Source organism: Haliotis cracherodii, unplaced genomic scaffold (assembly GCF_022045235.1).
Source record: "Haliotis cracherodii isolate W230 unplaced genomic scaffold, xgHalCrac1.p SCAF_2, whole genome shotgun sequence".
Classification (NCBI taxonomy): domain Eukaryota; kingdom Metazoa; phylum Mollusca; class Gastropoda; order Lepetellida; family Haliotidae; genus Haliotis; species Haliotis cracherodii.
Window position 1 is genome coordinate 80,268,684 of NW_027266275.1, and position 17,170 is coordinate 80,285,853.

The 17,170-nt window shown below is 39.4% G+C and overlaps 1 protein-coding gene across 3 annotated transcripts in view; it reads right to left on the reverse strand.

The window, feature by feature from the left end:
• The window catches only part of LOC139468568 (TNFAIP3-interacting protein 1-like), a 46,558-nt gene that overhangs the window by 8,721 nt on the left and 20,667 nt on the right, over positions 1-17,170 (reverse strand). For 2 of the 3 annotated variants that reach the window (XM_071250630.1, XM_071250631.1), the window contains exons 4-15: positions 13,563-13,796; positions 12,292-12,413; positions 10,930-11,460; positions 10,070-10,204; positions 9,288-9,382; positions 8,496-8,625; positions 8,055-8,168; positions 6,428-6,625; positions 3,369-3,608; positions 2,776-2,922; positions 1,268-1,351; positions 481-694 (exon numbers count right to left, since the gene is read on the reverse strand). In XM_071250630.1, the coding sequence (XP_071106731.1) occupies positions 481-694; positions 1,268-1,351; positions 2,776-2,922; positions 3,369-3,608; positions 6,428-6,625; positions 8,055-8,168; positions 8,496-8,625; positions 9,288-9,382; positions 10,070-10,204; positions 10,930-11,460; positions 12,292-12,413; positions 13,563-13,725 (2,173 nt within the window). In that variant the 5' untranslated portion in view covers positions 13,726-13,796. Of the gene's footprint in view, positions 1-480; positions 695-1,267; positions 1,352-2,775; positions 2,923-3,368; positions 3,609-6,427; positions 6,626-8,054; positions 8,169-8,495; positions 8,626-9,287; positions 9,383-10,069; positions 10,205-10,929; positions 11,461-12,291; positions 12,414-13,562; positions 13,797-14,559; positions 14,637-17,170 lie in introns of those variants that run through there. The other variant, XM_071250632.1, reaches the window with a different exon arrangement.

Genomic DNA, 17,170 nt, shown 5'->3' on the forward strand with positions numbered 1-17,170 from the left:
TCAAGAGTTTCCAAAAACAGGGCCATACTTAAGTTTTTGATTGTTTTGTTTGTTGTTTAACTCCACACTCAAAAACAGTCCAGGCACATGACGTCATTTCGAAAATAATCGGGTTTGGACAAGACAATCGAGTGATTGACAGCATGAGTATCAATCTACGCAATTGGGATCGATGACATGCATCAACCAAGTTGGCGATCCTGACCACCTGATCCCGTTAGACACCTCTTACGACAAGCATAGTCGCCTCTTTTGGCAAGCATTGGTTGTTGAAGACCTATTCTAACCCGTATATTCACTGGTCAATATTTAAGAAAAGCTTAAATTAAGAAATTGTATGGTGCACGTTCAAATTTATAACTGCTCAGTAGCACTTAGACCATGATGGATCTAGTCAGAAAGGCTTGCTTGAAGAGACAGGTCTTTAGTTACTTTCAAAGTTTGTCAGTAATGTCAGTATGTTTAGTTCAATAATCTTACTGTTCATGTTCATTTGTGGATGGTTGAACGCTTGGGGTGACTGTGGCACGAAGCCTGCCCCGCCCATCTGTCCGTGGGGTGAGAAACCCTGTATGGGTGTGTTGGGGTACATGGGCATGTTCTGGAAGGCTGGCTGGTTCTGGTAGCGTGGGTATGTATGGTTCATCATATTCCCCTGGAACTGTGGGATGCTGCTCTCCTGCAGTCGCCGATTCTGGAGACAGAAAAAAACCCCAGGAATATCAGACGGGGTGATGTCTCCATAAAAAATATCCAATTCATTACAAAAAATACAAAATATTAGCTCCACTGTTCATATAACCAATAAACTCTTAGATGTCAGCAGAGATAATTTGTGAATTAGGATAATTGGGACTTAAAATTTGAAATGAAAATTAGTAATCACTACTAGCATGATTGACTCCATGTTTTGATGAACATAATTCAAGTTTTTCATTGCGTCTAAAACTCAAAATACGTAGACCTTCCAATGGCATGCTTAAACAAGTGATTAATAATTGGTTGTAAAAACAACAAACTTGCATATGTGACAATGTCTGTATACCCAGCAGGGTCAAGAACTAACTCAACAATCCGTATTTTTTGTCAAATATTTTGTAATATCTTAAGTGGAATGTGCTTAAGTGTTTTTAATTATTCAGAAAAAGAGAACGTTGTCTTGTATCTCAAGTGTAAGAATGAGTCAGTGATCATGGTGGTAGCAGGTTGGGGGCTTACCTACCAAACCCTGACCTACATGACCCTGACCTACATGACCTTGACCTACCTGACCCTGGAGGTCACGGACCTGTGTCTGCAGACTCTCGTTACGCTGCAGGGTCTGCTGCATTGTCGCCTCGTGACTCTTCAGCTGAAACAACACACCATCCATTACATCAGTGCTGAAGATGAACATCAAATGGAAGTTGCGGCAGTGTCAGTAGCAAACAGCGCAAATATGAATTAAAATATGCATCCATATCGGAAAGGCAAACAATGAACAGGGGTGGAAATTTGCCATTTCCCGACTCCCGGGGCAAGTAGAAATACGAGGTCGGGCAACAAAATCACTTACTTTAACTTGTAATATTTAACAAGTAATATTGGAAATTACCATCACTGTCTACATGCCTAACTACTGGTAAAATGGTACAATAAATTAACTGAGAGAAATTTCGTAATCGCCCTTTCGCGAAACACTGACACACGAGACTTAGAGTTACGTCCCTTTACTATTTTTGATTTAATATTCATTCGGAACAGTATGAAACAACTTTCTACACTCGGTTTGAATGCTTTTCTCTCATTGCGGACTAGAGGGATCTGATAATTGATACACTATCAATACTGCCTAGAGGGGTCTTGTAATTGAAACACGTCGTGGCCTGTGACTGTCTCCAATGTAAACAGTTACGACCAGGTTATGGCGACACACAAGCAGGCGTCAATGAAAAGTTTTTTCGGTGGGGAAAGTGAAAATAAATCTGAAAATGACGATGATAGCTAATCATGTAAAAGAATACGACCAAATGAGGACACATGTTCTGAGAACAAGAAGTATGATGCCGAAAAACAGGACAGAAAATTCATTCAGAGTTGGTGCGATGAATTTCTATGGGTAGTGTATGACAAAAAACAAAATGTCATGAAGTGCAGAATTTGTTGTCAGTATCCAACTGTAACATCCAGAAATAAGAAACATGTTTTTGTTGACGGTTGTACACAATTTCGAAAAAACATTATTTGACAAGTCATGAGGTTTCCGCTGTTCATTTAGAATTTCCCCGAGTCCTTATGTAGATATAACAGTGCTGGTGTAGTGTAATTTTGTTCAACAGTAAATAAACACATATTGATGATTTGAAGTTTTATTTTGAAACTATTTGGGCAAGTGAAAATGAAATCAGGGCAAGTGAAAATTGTCTTTAAACTTGTCCGATTCTTTAAATTTCCACCCGATGAATTGATAATTGGGAAGGGTTGGGGTCCTAGTATGTGCGTCTCCCCACAGATACACAGTTCAATATCCAATATCTTTGTAAATCTGAAGGAAACCTAGCACAGAATGGTTGAGAATTATGTGTAGAAATAAAATAATAGAGTGAAATATTCTCTTGTTTCATGAAAAATGCTTAAATGATACTTGAAAATGAAATCAGTGCATCAGTTACTGGTTTAGAGCCCTGAAAATTATAACCAGTACTTTTCAATCCAGCAGTGCATCAAGAAAATATAAAACATGACAAATTTTCTGTTTCCTTAACAGAGCAACCTAGATGAAGCTGAATGTGACACCTTTTGTTCCAGGAACTTGGTTCGACGCATCAGGGGTTCCTTCTCTTCTCTGACCTTCTCCAGCGTAGTCTGAAGGTCATCCCTAGCAGACTGGGCAGCAGCACGGTCTTGTCTCTCGCGGTCAAAATCTTCCTCGAACACGGTCAACTGTCACACATCAACACACTGGTCATAAAGATTGCTGTCATACAAACCATGATGTTTACTGGAAATACCTCATCATTACCCTGATTGAGCAAAAATCAGACTACTTCGAATTTCTAAGGAATATACTTCAGTTTTAACACCCGTATCACACTGTTTGGAAGGTTGGGCTTTGGTTTGAGATCAACATTTTTTAAAATAATGTTTAGGAGCTTAGCCATTTTTTTCAACATAAACGGGAGCTCAATTATTCATTTTTTAAATAAATATATTTAATGAACTGTATTCTTCGTTCACTCTATTGTAGTTTGCAAGAAACAGGACATGTAAGTTTTATTCTGTAGAAAAGGGGTTTGAATATTTTTTAGAACAAATCCTACCCAGTTCTATCCAATCCAGAAAATCAAATGCTCAATCCTTAAACTTAATCATGTGAACATGGCACATACCTGCTGTCTCAGGACCTCAATCTCAGTGGTCAGATCCTCTCTGCTTCGTTCCATCCCAAACTGGCCACTTCTCATGTTGCCTTGGTAACGAGATTTGAGCACACTGATTTCCGCCTCCAGGCTGTGTTTGTCCCTGATCGCCGTCTCCAGGAGGGCCTGGAGCTCACCCACCTCTTCCTGCTTACTGCGCCTCTGGATTGTGCACTGGTGGAGCCTCATCTGCGCTTCTTCCTTCGCAGTCTACAAACACAAGTCAGAAAGTGTTACTCGGGGCATTTCCATAACATAAACCAAACCTGATCTCAGTAACATTAACTGAATTGAGATGATTCAGTAGAGCATAATGGCACATTGAAGGAGTTAAAAATAATCTTTGGAGAAAGTCAGCAGTAACCATGGCAACTACAGTCAAACACCATTGTGTTGAAGCTAAAGGGACCTATGTAAATACAACCGAAAAACAAACTTGGTACTCATTTGCCGATTGGCATGAAGAAAGCCTAAGATGAAACGTGCGACAAACAAGCAACGGAAATAGATGACTAATATTATTCTTAGCATTGATCCTTAACACAAGACTATCATGGCTTCTCTAACTTTAGCACTTGGTGTTGATCAAACGACCTGTTAATCCCCAACAGACTCATCAATTAAACATTTCTTTGAGCGCAGCTGACAAGACGATAGGTTTCTGACAAGGCGAACTCAATGCAGTGACATCTGGCTTGTTAAGCCTTGTAATAGAACCATGATGACCGATGATATGTGGCGAGATCGTCTCATCAGGGTAAATACGGCGAACTCAATGCAGTGACATCTGGCTTGTTAGCCTTGTAATAGAACCATGATGACCGATGATATGTGGCGAGATCGTCTCATCAGGGTAAATACGTGCTGGAAGTCCATGTCTGGGACTGGGAGATGACGTCAAGACAATGGTAACTTGTACACATCAGAGCTTACATAATAATAAAGAAGGAATATGGAGGGACCAATCTTTTACTTCGAGACAAGCGTAAGTTTGACACAGCAGTGTTTGACTGTCGTTCTTACCTCCACAAGTACCACAGGTCTCACGGCTAGGGGAGTAACACTCTGTCTTGACAGACTCAAATGTCTTGAGAGCAAGCTACCAATGTAATCACATGGATGCTTATTGTTTCTGAATATTAATTCTTGAAGATAGCCAGTAGGTAAAGAAATACCTGCAAATTTGCTCACAGGATGTAATTATTAATTATTAATCAATCCTTGAAAGAACACTTTACTTCAATATAATGACCTCTTTCAATCTTGGAATAACTAGTTTCATTACACAGAGACACTGACCTGTCTCACATAGAGTCTCACACTGCAGACCGAGGCCAGACATGGGCATGATAGTCGAGCACATCATAAATGATTAACCAACAACAACGGAGTGCTGGCGAACATAACCATCCTTCCTTATATTCTTCTCAAAACTCCCTACAGTACCATCTTTGTACACCTGGCCATGTCTTTAGCCTTCTCTTTCACAAGTACCATACATGCAAAAACAACTAACAATAAACATCCATGGACCAGCTCCATTTATTTGGTCGCACTCTGCCCACTCACAAGGCCGGGTCAACATGGAGCAAGACTCTGCTAGATTCCTCATTCAGTTGTATTTATGTTTGCCCAAATATTCAAAAATTCTGACAATATCCATGATAAGTATTACACAAAAGAAAGTCTGCTCCTGCCCACCAGCTCAATGTTGAGGTTATTATTCATGGAACTTCCAGCTTTCTCGTATATGTAAATCTCTTTCACTGTAAAGGAAATTCCTGGATAAAAGACTCTTTTCAGCAATTGTCAGAATGATGACAACATAAAGGGAAACCATCCAAAATACGAAATGTTCGAATATACCTCAACACTGAGAAAATTGTTTTGGCTAGAATCTGACATTTCTTGATTATCCAGTAATAACTGAATTAGCTGTTATGTTATGTTAGACATTGACAAATTCCAGGTCCTACTACCCTGATGTTGAGGTTCTAGCGACAAGTCAGGAATGTCCCTATGGGTTCCTATTGAGCAAGCTCGATCAAGCATTTTTCAAGTATCAACCAAGATGGCCGTGGCCAACTTGAACTGTGGAAGGAAGTGGGATCACCCATTAATATGTGCATGGTCAGGCATGGTCAACACATCAACAATACACAGTGTATAATGCCACCCATACCCTTCCACACACTTTAACTAACAAAGCATTCATGCTGAAATTATAGGCATGAGAAATGCTATGAGATAAAAAAAAAAGACAAAAAAGAAACATTCCAACCACTGCCAAATTAAATGAAAAGAAAATGTAAATAACATAAACCAAGGTTCATACAGATATGAAACACTAAAAGTTTTTCAATTGTAATTTTTCAGTCCTTTTCGTTGGGTTATTAACCCTAGTCAACATTAATTAAATCCACCATATATATCAGTAGTAAGACCTAAAATCAGTGTAAACATCAGACATGTTTCATCAAGGTCTATTTTCACAACCAACAAATAAACTGAATTAAGCCTGATCACAAATTCTTGATGGTCTTGGGCACACAAATCTCTCGCTGTGATAAATGTACAAGTACATGTATGTCATTTTGTACAAATTCAAGGCTTTTCAAGCTATTTTAGCCATTTTCAAGGCCTTTCAAGGTGGACACTAAAATTCAAGGCCTTTTCAAGCCTGTATGAACCTTGTAAATCACTGATTTGTCTCCAATCTCCAATCCCCAAACTACCAAGACAAATAACAAATAAAATATGTCCTCAAGGCAACACTAATCCCTGCTACTGCTGACAAAATAACTAAAACCAAGTTTTACGAACAAGCATAGACCGTAGATTTATCAGAAGTAAAAATAAATGTTTGTTGGTCATAAACTTTATTTCAATTGGTAATCAACACTTCTTTAGTTCTTCCTCACTCTTGAAATATGAAGAAAATCTGTTTAACTAAAAAATAAACAGCCTAACATACCAAAGTCAAAAAGGAAATTCAGAACTATTTGATCAAACAACAACTAAGATCTCACCTCCTCCTCATAGGCCTTGGCCTTGGCATTCTGCACCATCTTCTCACAGTCCTGTTGCAGCTGCTTCTCTCGCTTCTGCAGTTCTGTCATTTCCTGTTTGTAGGAGTCGACCTGTGACCTCATGTCCTTCACCTTCAGCTCCCACTGTTGGTTCAGTTCCTGCCATCTGATATTCCAGCTCTGATTGGCTTGTTTCAGCTACAAAAAAAGATATTGGCTAAATACACTTCTTGGCTTCTTAAATCTACAGACAGGACGTCCTGTTCGATTTAAACTGGTCGAAGTGACCCGCTCAGTGGGCTGATCATCCTGACTGCATGACACTGTGCCCCATTACCAAGGATCGCTGCCCCTGACTGCGTGACACTGTGCTCCTTTACCAAGGATCGCTGCTCCTGACTGCGTGACACTGTGCTCCTTTACCAAGGATCACTGCTCCTGACTGCGTGTCACTGTGCTCCTTTACCAAGGATCGTTGCTCCTGACTCCGTGACACTGTGCTCCTTTACCAAGGATCGTTGCTCCTGACTGCGTGTCACTGTGCCCCATTACCAAGGATCGCTGCTCCTGACTGCGTGTCACTGTGCTCCTTTACCAAGGATCGCTGCTCCTGACTGCGTGACACTGTGCTCCTTTACCAAGGATCACTGCTCCTGACAGCGTGTCACTGTGCTCCTTTACCAAGGATCGTTGCTCCTGACTCCGTGACACTGTGCTCCTTTACCAAGGATCGTTGCTCCTGACTGCGTGTCACTGTGCCCCATTACCAAGGATCGCTGCTCCTGACTGCGTGTCACTGTGCCCCATTACCAAGGATCGCTGCTCCTGACTGCGTGACACTGTGCTCCTTTACCAAGGATCGTTGCTCCTGACTCCGTGACACTGTGCTCCTTTACCAAGGATCGCTGCTCCTGACTGCGTGTCACTGTGCCCCATTACCAAGGATCGCTGCTCCTGACTGCGTGACACTGTGCTCCTTTACCAAGGATCGTTGTTCCTGCTGCAAGTTGCTGGTGTGTCTGGGCCAGATTTTGTTATTAAGGGACCAGTTCAAATGTTTGATGTCGGGGAGAAAAACCCTTATTCCTTATGTTTTGAGACATACCCCCAAAAAACCTAATCCTGAAATGTCAAATTCCTGAGTTTAGCAGCCTCGTTTGTCACTCATTCTTGTGTTTTGCCCTACTTTTTCAGAACGTTTTATTAACTTGAAAAAGCGTTTAATATTTTTCAACAAAAATTGGCAGATATATCAAACAGATCTTGAAGTTTGCCATTGGGGATTTCTGGCATTTTTATTTTCTCAACTTCCATGGAAACAATTTGGACTTGGGTGAGGTAAGTGTCACTTTTGGAGCACAACTTGAAAACTGTGAAAGACTTTTCATCCACACCTGGTACATATATTAACCAAAGACAGAAGTGGTCCCTTTGCTATTTAGGAATTTTACAAAATTTGATTTTTTCATGTTTCCATAGCAACACATTTGACTTTGACTTTAAGTTGGCTCTAATAACAAGTGGGAGTATTAGGGGCCCACTATGTGAGACTCCCCATAGCGCTGAGACTGCCACAAAGCACATGGTGACATACACCTCTGTCAGCCCCCACTCTCTGAATACCTACCTCTTTGTTCTCTTTCTTCAGGCATCGGACGTTGGACATGACGGCGCCAAGGTCCTCTGGAAGTGATGAGTCTGGGCCCTGCTGGAACAGCTCCCCTTCCACGCCAGCCTTCCCCTGAGAACAAACCAGTCGACGGCTTTGAAATAGTAAAATCTTCATAATAATTTCACAATGTTAAGAATATTATAAACTGAAGTGAAGCGTCATTACTGCAGCCTTTGCTTCAATGTAAATAATCAAATCAACATGGAGTTCATTGATAGTCAAATTACTCATGTGAATCACATAAACTGATAAGGTTTACGAATGTTTTCTATCATTACACAGAACAGAAAAACATAATAAAATCTGCCAAAGACAGTGAATATATCACTGGTTTAATCCCAATTCATTTAATAAGTTTTAGGTAAAACCATGCAAGGGAGGCAACTGCTGTGTTACCTGTGGGGTCTCTACTGCCACCCACTCTGCCAGCCGGGTCTGTGACGTGAGAGGGTCGGAGGTGACAGGCAGGTGGTCCCGATCGTGTTCCAGCCTCTTGATTCGGGTAATGAGCCGCCTGTTTTCCTCTCTGTCGATCACAATAGAGTTCAATAAAATGCAGAAAACAACATTGATACCTTGGTCATATTTCTGTTGCCAAGGCTAAACCATACGGTCTTTATCTGGTGATATTATGTCTAAAAACAAAAAATTATCACAAGTATATGTGGGGACCACGAAAATATGATGCAATTTTTTTCCAATAAAAAATAATAAATGTGAACATTATTTTTGGATTGGTCATTTATTTAGGGGGGTTGGGGGTGTGTGGCAAAATATGATACAGTCCTAAGAACGAATCCCACCCCTTTAATAAATAGTTTGTCCCTAAGTTCAAAGTGCGCATAAATGTTAACTAATTATCTGTGTATTTTCTTCTGTAACCATGGTAACACTTTACACATTTTATGACCTCTTCACATTCATCCTGTCCCTGCTTGGTGTAAGTGGTCTCCCAAGTAGAACCCTATGCACATGCCCAGGGATCGACGGGTACACTTTCATATCTGCACTTCATGTCTAACCCTCATCTGACAACCTCTTGTACAGCAGTGCACTCACACACCAGTGAAACAGTTACCATGGTTACAGGCCTATAGTTGGAAGTAAAAGGCCAATCACTGAATCAGATTGGAGCAACCAGCTGATACTGCAACATATCTGCGTATAGAAAAAAAAAAACATGTTTACCTGAGCTCGAAGTTCTGATTCTTCAGTTCCTTCAACTCCATGGCCGTTGACGTCTTCAACCGCTGGTTCTCTTGGGCAAAGGTGTAGGCCAGATTCTGGAATACACAGACACTCTTATTTCTACATCATGGTATTCATAAAAGTCATGCAAGTGAAAATAAATGAATAAGACAGTTTCAATAATGTTAGAGATTAGGCAGAATATGTGAATATGTAATTATTTCCCTCTTCCCGAGGCAAGGGTGTTAACTGACTATAAAAGTTCCATTTCCACCTTGTCGAACATGGCTGGAATTCTGGAGTTACATTTTGGCTGGACAAACAAGTCTATGCATAGTCAAATCAAAATCACGTGACGAACTAGACAAGTTGGAAGCTACTCTACTAAAGTCCATCTTTCCGTGAGTTAATGGTATCAGTGTATAATGTTACCATGGTTACAATACTAAATAATGAAGTAAGGTAATCATTCGCAATGATGGCTAGAAATAAAGGAATAGCCATATTCAGCAACATTCCATCTTTATCATGACTGACAGTAAATAATCAAGGCATGATAACACACTTTCAACCATGTTAATGATCTAGTACGGTCACCCTATTGTGAACCAGAATTTACAAAAATATTCCATCATATGCACAACAGTATTGGGAGCACTCATGAGGAAATGCTTTAAACTGTATACTGGATCAAAAAGTACAATGTCATAAATCATCTCAGTAAGCTAATTACAGTAAATCTGTCAACGAATGAGAACAATGAGACAATGAAATGTCCTTACCTTGAACCTTTTGGCATCTTCCTCTGTTTTCGCAATGTCCTCTGACATCTTGCGGAACTTGGCTGCCAGTTCTGGTTCCTCCACGGTGCTGTGCATCTGTAGCATGTTTCTCATCTGCACGCTGAGCTCCGAGTCCTGCACATCAACACAGGCTGTCTGACAGGCTCATAGAGGTTATACAGTTGTACATAGAGGATATTATATGAGTGTTCATGTCATACTATGTCTACGACAAATAAAATGTTCTATTTATTACTGAAGAAGATGTCTACATACAGAGACGAATTTTAGTGATTATCTATAAGGACAGCAAGTCGCAACAGTAGTGGAACCACAATTTGTCAAATGACGTCAACAATCTACAGCTATGACATTTCTAGTGTGACGTCATTGCCACCTGACGTTGCATAAGATTCGAATGACTTAAACAATTATGTACAGATGACGGAAACAAAACACTGTTGTCTCGTGACGAGATATGACCCAAGGGCCCAAATGATTTTTATGAACCACGATATGTTTGCCCTCGTAGGTAATAAATGGTACTTATGTACGTATTACTTCAAAATAAATAGACAAGCATGCAAGACATGCAAGAAGATGCTGAAAAGCATCTTTTTAACCCCAAAACAATGAATATAGACACCATGTAGAGAGATACGCTAAAAATATAATTGTTAAAATACATCACCTCTATCGTTTCTTTGAAAGTTGAAAGATCATCGCTGAATCAGCTTATTGCTTTGATTTCTGCTTAAATTAATCCACCTCAAGGATATGTGGTATGCTTGATACAATAAACTGATTACAATTAACATGATCATGATGATGCAAGTGATACTATCATATCACACACTCACCATAGGTCGCAGTTCATAGTCATTGGGCTGACATTGGTACGCCTTTGGTCTGACATCTTGGACTCCGCGCGGAGTTCCGGATGACAAGGAGGGGAAGTTATACTTCTCATCAGGTCCAGAAGAGATGACAGACATACTGCTCATGCTGCCGGGCTTGTAAGCCATCTGGTGGCCAACCTTCTCATATTCTGGCTCCTCATATCGATCGGAGTCGAGTTCCAAGTTTTGGGTCATGTTTCCACCCTTGGTGATGGTCGTTCCTGTTTCGGTGCGAGATAGGTCGTTTTGGGTGTCCACCATAGACTCCTGCATAGGAGTTATCTCCCTTATTGACCCGTGCATCTCGCTGGTCTCCGCATTGTCCCGGTTGCTGGCAACTGATCTCTCGGTGATTGTGGGCACCCCGGGATCATGGGAAGGCCCCATCTGAGATATAGCTTCAACGTCAGCCTCGGCTATCTGGGTCATGTTCATGTCGGTATTCTGTGTCGGTTCCAGTTTAACGGTGGTTGTATTAGTCTGTGAAGTTGACTGGAAAATTACAAGTTCTATTGATTTTATTCAAACTCAAAATTGAAACTCATGACAACTAGTCTCAGACCCCAAAAAGTAAACAATACTTGTGTTTCAGGTTATCCAACTGACCAATTTTTTTGCTTTATTATCCAGGTACTAGTATCTGCTCAAATGAGGTTTTATTTGTACCCCAACCAGTGGATCCGTTAGCATTCCAGTTATCATTCTCAACTCCCTGGGGAGTATACAACATTTGAAATTATCTTTTATCAAATAACTGTTATAATATGTACAAGTCATAGCACTAGTCTTGGAACTGTATAATAGTGGAAACTGTACTTGATTTTTGTGATTTGTGACTCGAAGAATGATTCAAATTTTGTGTTACTAGATTATATAGGTATATCCTTGCTTATCCAATGCGCACTGTCAACTAAAATAAAATACTTATTACACTGTACATTAATATTTATGTATTTTGGTTCATTGTCGACTGTAGGAGGAATTATTTGTACAATTATGAGCAGATGTGTTCACCAAGATCAACTGTTTTTTATTTTTGTGTCTACATGTGCATAGCAATAGAATTTAGTCGCCACAAGATATTTTTCAGGGTAGTCATTTGGCTACCTCTGACTTTTAGACAGTAAACAAATTGAAATTTAGGTCGCATTGCGACCATTTAAGTTGGCACTTTGAGGCCTGTGAACTGAATCCCCAGCCATATAGAATGCATAGGGACATCATTCCTTAATAAAACATCATCCCGGAATATCAATTCCCTTGTTCTATACCAAGAAATGTGTTAAAACAAGTGGAACGTATCACATGGTCCCAGTAACTTACATGAAGGTCGGAGTCAAACTCAGATCCGTTAATCGATGTACAACTATCAAGTTTCTGTTTCAAATGTCTTTGTGCCTCTACAAGCTTCTTGTTCTCTTCTTTAGCTTCCTGAAGTAAATCACCTGAAACACGAACATGATGGGTGAACACAAACTACACACATGCAGAACCAGGTCGATGGAAACGAGCAGCCAGGAATCAGATATATCTTGTCTAAAGCTCAGAAATGATGAGCCGTTAATATTTTCAGTACCAAACATCTACACACCCTCGCAATCTTAAGTACTGCTTAAAATTCAACGTTTTTAAGCTGAAGATTGACAAAGTAGACACAATTTTATGGATAACAACTTCTTTAATTAAAGGTGACGTTTCGATATAGATCCTCACACCGTTGTCAAGCAAGATTTATACCAAAACATTGCCTTTACAGTATTGGAAGAAGTTATCCATAAAATTGTGTCTACTTTGATATTCGTCAAATTCTAAGTAATGCCCATCGAACAATTGAAGATAATTGGTTTGCAAATATGAACATTCTCAGCATGACCAGAAGACTTTTGTGTAATAAAAATGCTTGCTATCCTAGAGTCAGTTTGTTCATTCTATAGACATGTCTGTTTCAGTACAGTTAGCAGAGTCAGAAAACAATAGTTGTGGCCACAAATACTTTAAATGTATTTAACCTTACAGATTTGAGCCCCCCTCCCCCCCTAATGTCAACACTAATCATTGTATCACAGGGCCTCTAGGATAAACATGATGATCATTTCAAACAAATGACACCAGTGACCCATGAAGACGCGAGGTAGTAACTTAAGCTTGTGTGAGGGGACAGTGCTTGTCACACGAGGCTGTTAATAGGATCGGGTGGTCAGGCTTGCTGACTTGGTCGATGCATGTCATCTTATCCCAAATGCATTGATTGCTGCTCATTATGTCAATCACTGGATTGTCTGGTCCACACTCAATTACTTACAGACTGACGTCATATAGCTTGAATATTGCTACTGTGGCATTAAACAACAAACAAAACATGACACCATTATTATGACTATGAATGTACAAACATGTAAAATACTGGCACTTACGACACAGTTTTAATTCCTGAGTAGTAGTAATTACATGATTACATCATTATTCATATATATAGTAATTTTGAGTAGCTGTTTGTAAGGTCCTTCAAAGATCACTTTGTGTGGAGATGTAGACTTAATGACTGTACAAATCTGTACTGTTTAAGTGACCAAAGAGAATAAAAAATAATGTACCAAGTGTCTTGTATCCTCTTATTCTTCCATGGAGTACTTTGTTTTCATTTTCAAGTCGTTTAATCCTGTCTTCATAGTCTTGTAGTTGCTGGTTTGCAGGTGTGACATCACTGGAGGCACCATTAGGGCTGCTGCTTCGGTCCCGAGTTTCTACCTCAAACATTTTTACTTTTGCCAAACCTTTGGATTGTTGTCAAAGTAAAAATGATTCAGATACGGTGCCTTCAATGATGTCTGAAAAAAAAGACAAAAACACAAATTAAACATAAGGTGGATATGGTTGGTTACAAAAAGAAACATTTCACGATATTAATAGGATGATGTACTAAAATATCACAGGAACTCGTTATTGAACAGTAAATAAAAATATATGCCCCTTATATGTAAGCAGAGAATAGGGCTACAGTATATATATTTTTATTTACTGACCAATAACGAGTTCCTATGTAAAACATGTATCTTGTATGTTAAAGTTATATAATATTAGAAGAAACAGTATCATAAAGCCACTTTACATTAACTAAATATTACTGCCAATGTATGCACTATGCCATGTCATACAATTCAATGTGCTCTTGGTTGCTCAACCATGTGTGACGACTATACGACGCATTATTAATCTATTTTTAGAAAGCGTCACAGTATATTGACAGAACAATTGTTACAACATGTTGGTGCAATCAACACATGTCCTGTATCTATCCTAGTTGGTGATAGAATGCACGTAAATAACCTTATCCGCCAATATCCGGGCCCTTATCTGCTTTTTTTTTCACGAAAACACAACATATGCCGTCAAATCGTCAAACTTTAGCCATGCACACATGAGTACATCGCCAAAACGCATTGCTCTGTAGGCCAGATAGTTTACGGGGTACAACGGACATGATTGGAGTAGAACGAGCATAACACGCCAGTTGTTGATAGACACATCAATACTGCATAATATAATGAAGGTAAAATACAGTGTTAGAATTCCTAATGAGAAACATCTTACACATTCCATGCCCACTCGTGAACCGTATTTTCACATCATCGCGTTCAACCAGGAAATAGATTCTGATTGGATGTGAGACACATTGTGCAAAATCTTGACTCGTGGATGGAATTACTGTATTTTAAAGGTATTAAATATCTCGGAGCAGAGACAGTGATTCGTCAGTTCTGTCAAACAAAATAACTTTTACAATAAAAAAACAACATTTTTTGTGCAAAAGAAACATAGAGTAACTAGATTGAAATTTTGAATAAACCGGCGTTCGTTGCAGCGATCGATTCATAATTGTCATACGCTCAGATGGGAAATCCCCTTTTCATCTTTTCCGTTTTGGTGAATGTTTTCGTTCGTATAGACACAAAACACGTTCTGTTGTGATTTCTTGTAGCCGCTGGGGTAGTATCATCAATTTTTATACCACAACATGGTGTTCACTTGGTCTCTCAGAATGCAATTATGCATGAGTGAGTGAGTATGGTTTTACGCCGCTTTTAGCAATATTCCAGCAATATCACGGCGGGGGACACCAGAAATGAGCTTCACACATTGTACCCATGTCGGGAATCGAACCCAGGTCTTCGGCGTGACGAGCGAACGTTTTAACCACTATGCTACCCGACCGCCCCATTTCTTGATTGAAGTGAATTCTTTCACACAATTGAGACAGCCTTAACTTTTTTTAAATCTAGCCTTGATCCCCTGGACATATGATCAGATATTAAGGACTTTACGACAGATCTGTATCAATCTTAAAATTTGATAAAAATTCTCACGACATTTTTAAATGTGATTTAGATCTACATTCTCGAAATACGATCAATCTTTTCACATTATGGTTAAGAGTCACACACTCCTTATGGATTATCATGCAGGTAACTGGGAACTGGACAATCCATACCAACGGAGATCCGGGCCCATTTTTTGGCCGACTTCCAAGAACTGTTTTATTGGCAATCTGGATTTTCTAAAGTTAGTGAGTATGTAAGAAACGTATAACTTTATGGATAACAACTTCTTGTTGATTGCACATAGCTACGTGTTCGATGCAGATTATTACACATGCAATAAACAAGAAGTTGTTATCCATAAAGTTGTACGTTTTCTGACTTCAAAGAAGGTTCACTCCCAATTGTCAGACGTGCCAATCACCGATAGGTCAGTGCAGTGTGACCAGTATCACTGCCCAGCCATACCTACTTAATTAATGAGCATCTCCCAACTGCGTGCAGAGTAAGATACTTAAACTCGTTTAAGTGATACAGAGGTACCAGATTTTTAACCAGTGTTTATAATTTAGTTGTGTTTGATCTGTGCCCGTTTTTCCAATGATATAGAACATTCATGGGACTCATAGTGTGTTAATAAAATCGGGTGTCTTTAGACTTTATGTTGCATTCACATCAAGTGAATTAAATGCTAGAATGAATAAGAACGCAGTGAAAAGATTACAGAACAGAACAGAAAAGAAGTTTATTCAAAAAGAAAACTTGGGCCACAAGCCGGTCGTCTTACAATTTACATTTACGAGGCGGAAGGAGTCAACATATTATCAATAGAAGCAGGATTTGATATAGTTTGACATGTACATGATAAGAGTTTTACTATCACATTTTAACAATTTATTTCATTTTCACTTGGGTTTTGCCAGTAATATTCAGTAACAATATGTAGTAGTTTAAATATTGAAAACAGCAATATATGCCACCACGGCCAATTGAGTTAAATCAATTGATTTAATCCCAATGTTTTAAATGTATAACGAAATTTGAATTAAAAGTGCACAAAATGTTTGAATGTGTGAAATTAGTGCTATGAATTAAATACTATGAAGGTGCATGTATGCCAGAATATGTGAATTAAGTGCTGTGAATAAATGTTAATGAACATGATTTTCTGACGTTTTTACGGTCTAATTTGGTCAAAGCAGTCCGGTTTCAGACATCTTGCTTTAAAAAGAAACTGAGTACGGGTTATAGCCATTTTCGGTGGGTACGAATTTTCGTGTGTATACGGATCGTCTAGTATCCATGTCATCCATGACTTCAAATCTAACAACCATGGTATTTAAAGGTATTTGAATCTTTATTTAAACATCACGATCGTATAGTGTCATAGTTATAGATCTTGATGCTTGATAAAGTTATAAATTTAGTCGGGCTTGACAACGGCGTAAGGATCTATACCGAAACGTCGCTATTACAGTATATACTATGATAAACATATAACAACATAAAGTTATCAATAAACGTGGGTCTTTGAAATCACGCCTCGTTCTTCGATGTTCTTTGCGAATTACCTTCTAGCTATCTTATATAAGATAATAATATTGCCCTTCCCGACACCCGTTGCTGTATAGGCCTACTAATGCATATGCTATAGGGGAGTGTGTAGCCGCTGGGATAGTATCATCAATTTCTTATACCACAACATGGTGTTCACTTGGTCTCTCAGAATGCAATTATGCATGAGTGAGTGAGTATGGCTTTACGCCGCTTTGAGCAATATTCCTGCAATATCACAGCGGGGGACACCATATATGGGCTTCACACATTGTACACATGTCGGGAATCGAACCCGGATCTCCGGCGTGACGAGCGAACGCTTTAACCAC